Source organism: Colobus angolensis, unplaced genomic scaffold, assembly GCF_000951035.1.
Source record: "Colobus angolensis palliatus isolate OR3802 unplaced genomic scaffold, Cang.pa_1.0 Scaffold66, whole genome shotgun sequence".
Lineage (NCBI taxonomy): Eukaryota > Metazoa > Chordata > Mammalia > Primates > Cercopithecidae > Colobus > Colobus angolensis.
This window is the reverse complement of record NW_012120265.1, coordinates 2,427,797-2,428,910: the sequence shown is the minus strand read 5'-3', so window position 1 is coordinate 2,428,910 and position 1,114 is coordinate 2,427,797. Positions and strand designations below refer to the sequence as shown.

The window sequence follows — 1,114 nt, the reverse complement described above, 5'->3', positions numbered from 1 at the left end:
AATCTCGGCTCACTGCAACCTCCGCCTCCCGGTTTCAAGTGATTCTCCTGCCTCAGCCTCCCAAGTAGCTGGGACTACAAGCGCCCGCCACCATACCCGGCTAATTTTTTGTATTTTTAGTACAGACAGGGTTTTGCCATGTTGCCCAGGCTGGTCGCGAACTCCTGAGCTCAGGTGATCCATCTGCCTCGGCCTCCCAACGTGCTGGGATTCCAGGCGTGAGCCACCGTGCCCGGCCTGAAAAGCCCTTTTGAAGACAAGACCGTGTGGCATTGGTCACGTGATACGATCAGGAATAAAGCCACCTGAAGATCAGGAATAAAGCCTCCTCCACATGAAGGGTGCCAACCTGTAAGTCCTGATGAGGAAGCACCGCCCCTCGGCACCACTCACCTGTGGACTGTGCTTCTCCCACAGGGCAGGGATGAGTCTCTGGACTGTTTTGTACTCAACTGGAATCTCGTACACGTGCAGGTCCACACTGTCCCCAAGGCCTAGCTTTTCCAGCTCCTGGAAGAGAGGAGAGTGGGAGTGTCGTGGCCCCTGACGGCAGCTATGGGGATAATGCGCTCCCTGGGGGGGTGAAACAAACAGGCTGCTCTTCTGACTTATTCTGCAGGATGGGAAGTGGTGAGTGTTGACTGAGTTCAAAGCCCCTCATTTCCTTCCCCACCTACTTGCCTGCATCTCTAAGGTGACATGATTCTATGGCCCCTGGGGTTAAATCCCAGGTTCCTTGGACTCAATCCTGCCTGTGTGACCTTGGGCAATCTACTTAACCTCTCAGAGTCTCAGTTTCCTCACCTGTAAAATGGGAATAACAGAGTATCAGGCCGGGTGCGGTGGCTCAGGCCTGTGATCTCAGCACTTTGGGAGGCCAAGGTAGGCAGATCACCTGAGGTCAGGAGTTCGAGCCCAGTCTGGCCAACATGGTGTAATCCCATCTCTACTAAAAATACAAGAATTAGCCGGTGTGGTAGCATACCTCTGTAATCCCAGCTACTTGGGAGGCTGAGGCAGAACTGCTTGAACCTTGGAGGCAGAGGTTGTAGTGAGCTGAGATCACATAACTGCACTCCAGCCTGGGCAACAAGAGCGAAACTCCATCTCAAAA

General features: G+C 53.7%; 1 protein-coding gene across 2 annotated transcripts in view; it reads right to left on the bottom strand.

Moving 5' to 3' along the window:
- The window catches only part of PGPEP1 (pyroglutamyl-peptidase I), a 36,837-nt gene that overhangs the window by 17,864 nt on the left and 17,859 nt on the right, over nucleotides 1-1,114 (bottom strand). For both annotated transcript variants that reach the window (XM_011925794.1, XM_011925795.1), the window contains exon 3: nucleotides 394-510. In XM_011925794.1, the coding sequence (XP_011781184.1) occupies nucleotides 394-510 (117 nt within the window). The remainder of the gene's footprint in view (nucleotides 1-393; nucleotides 511-1,114) is intronic.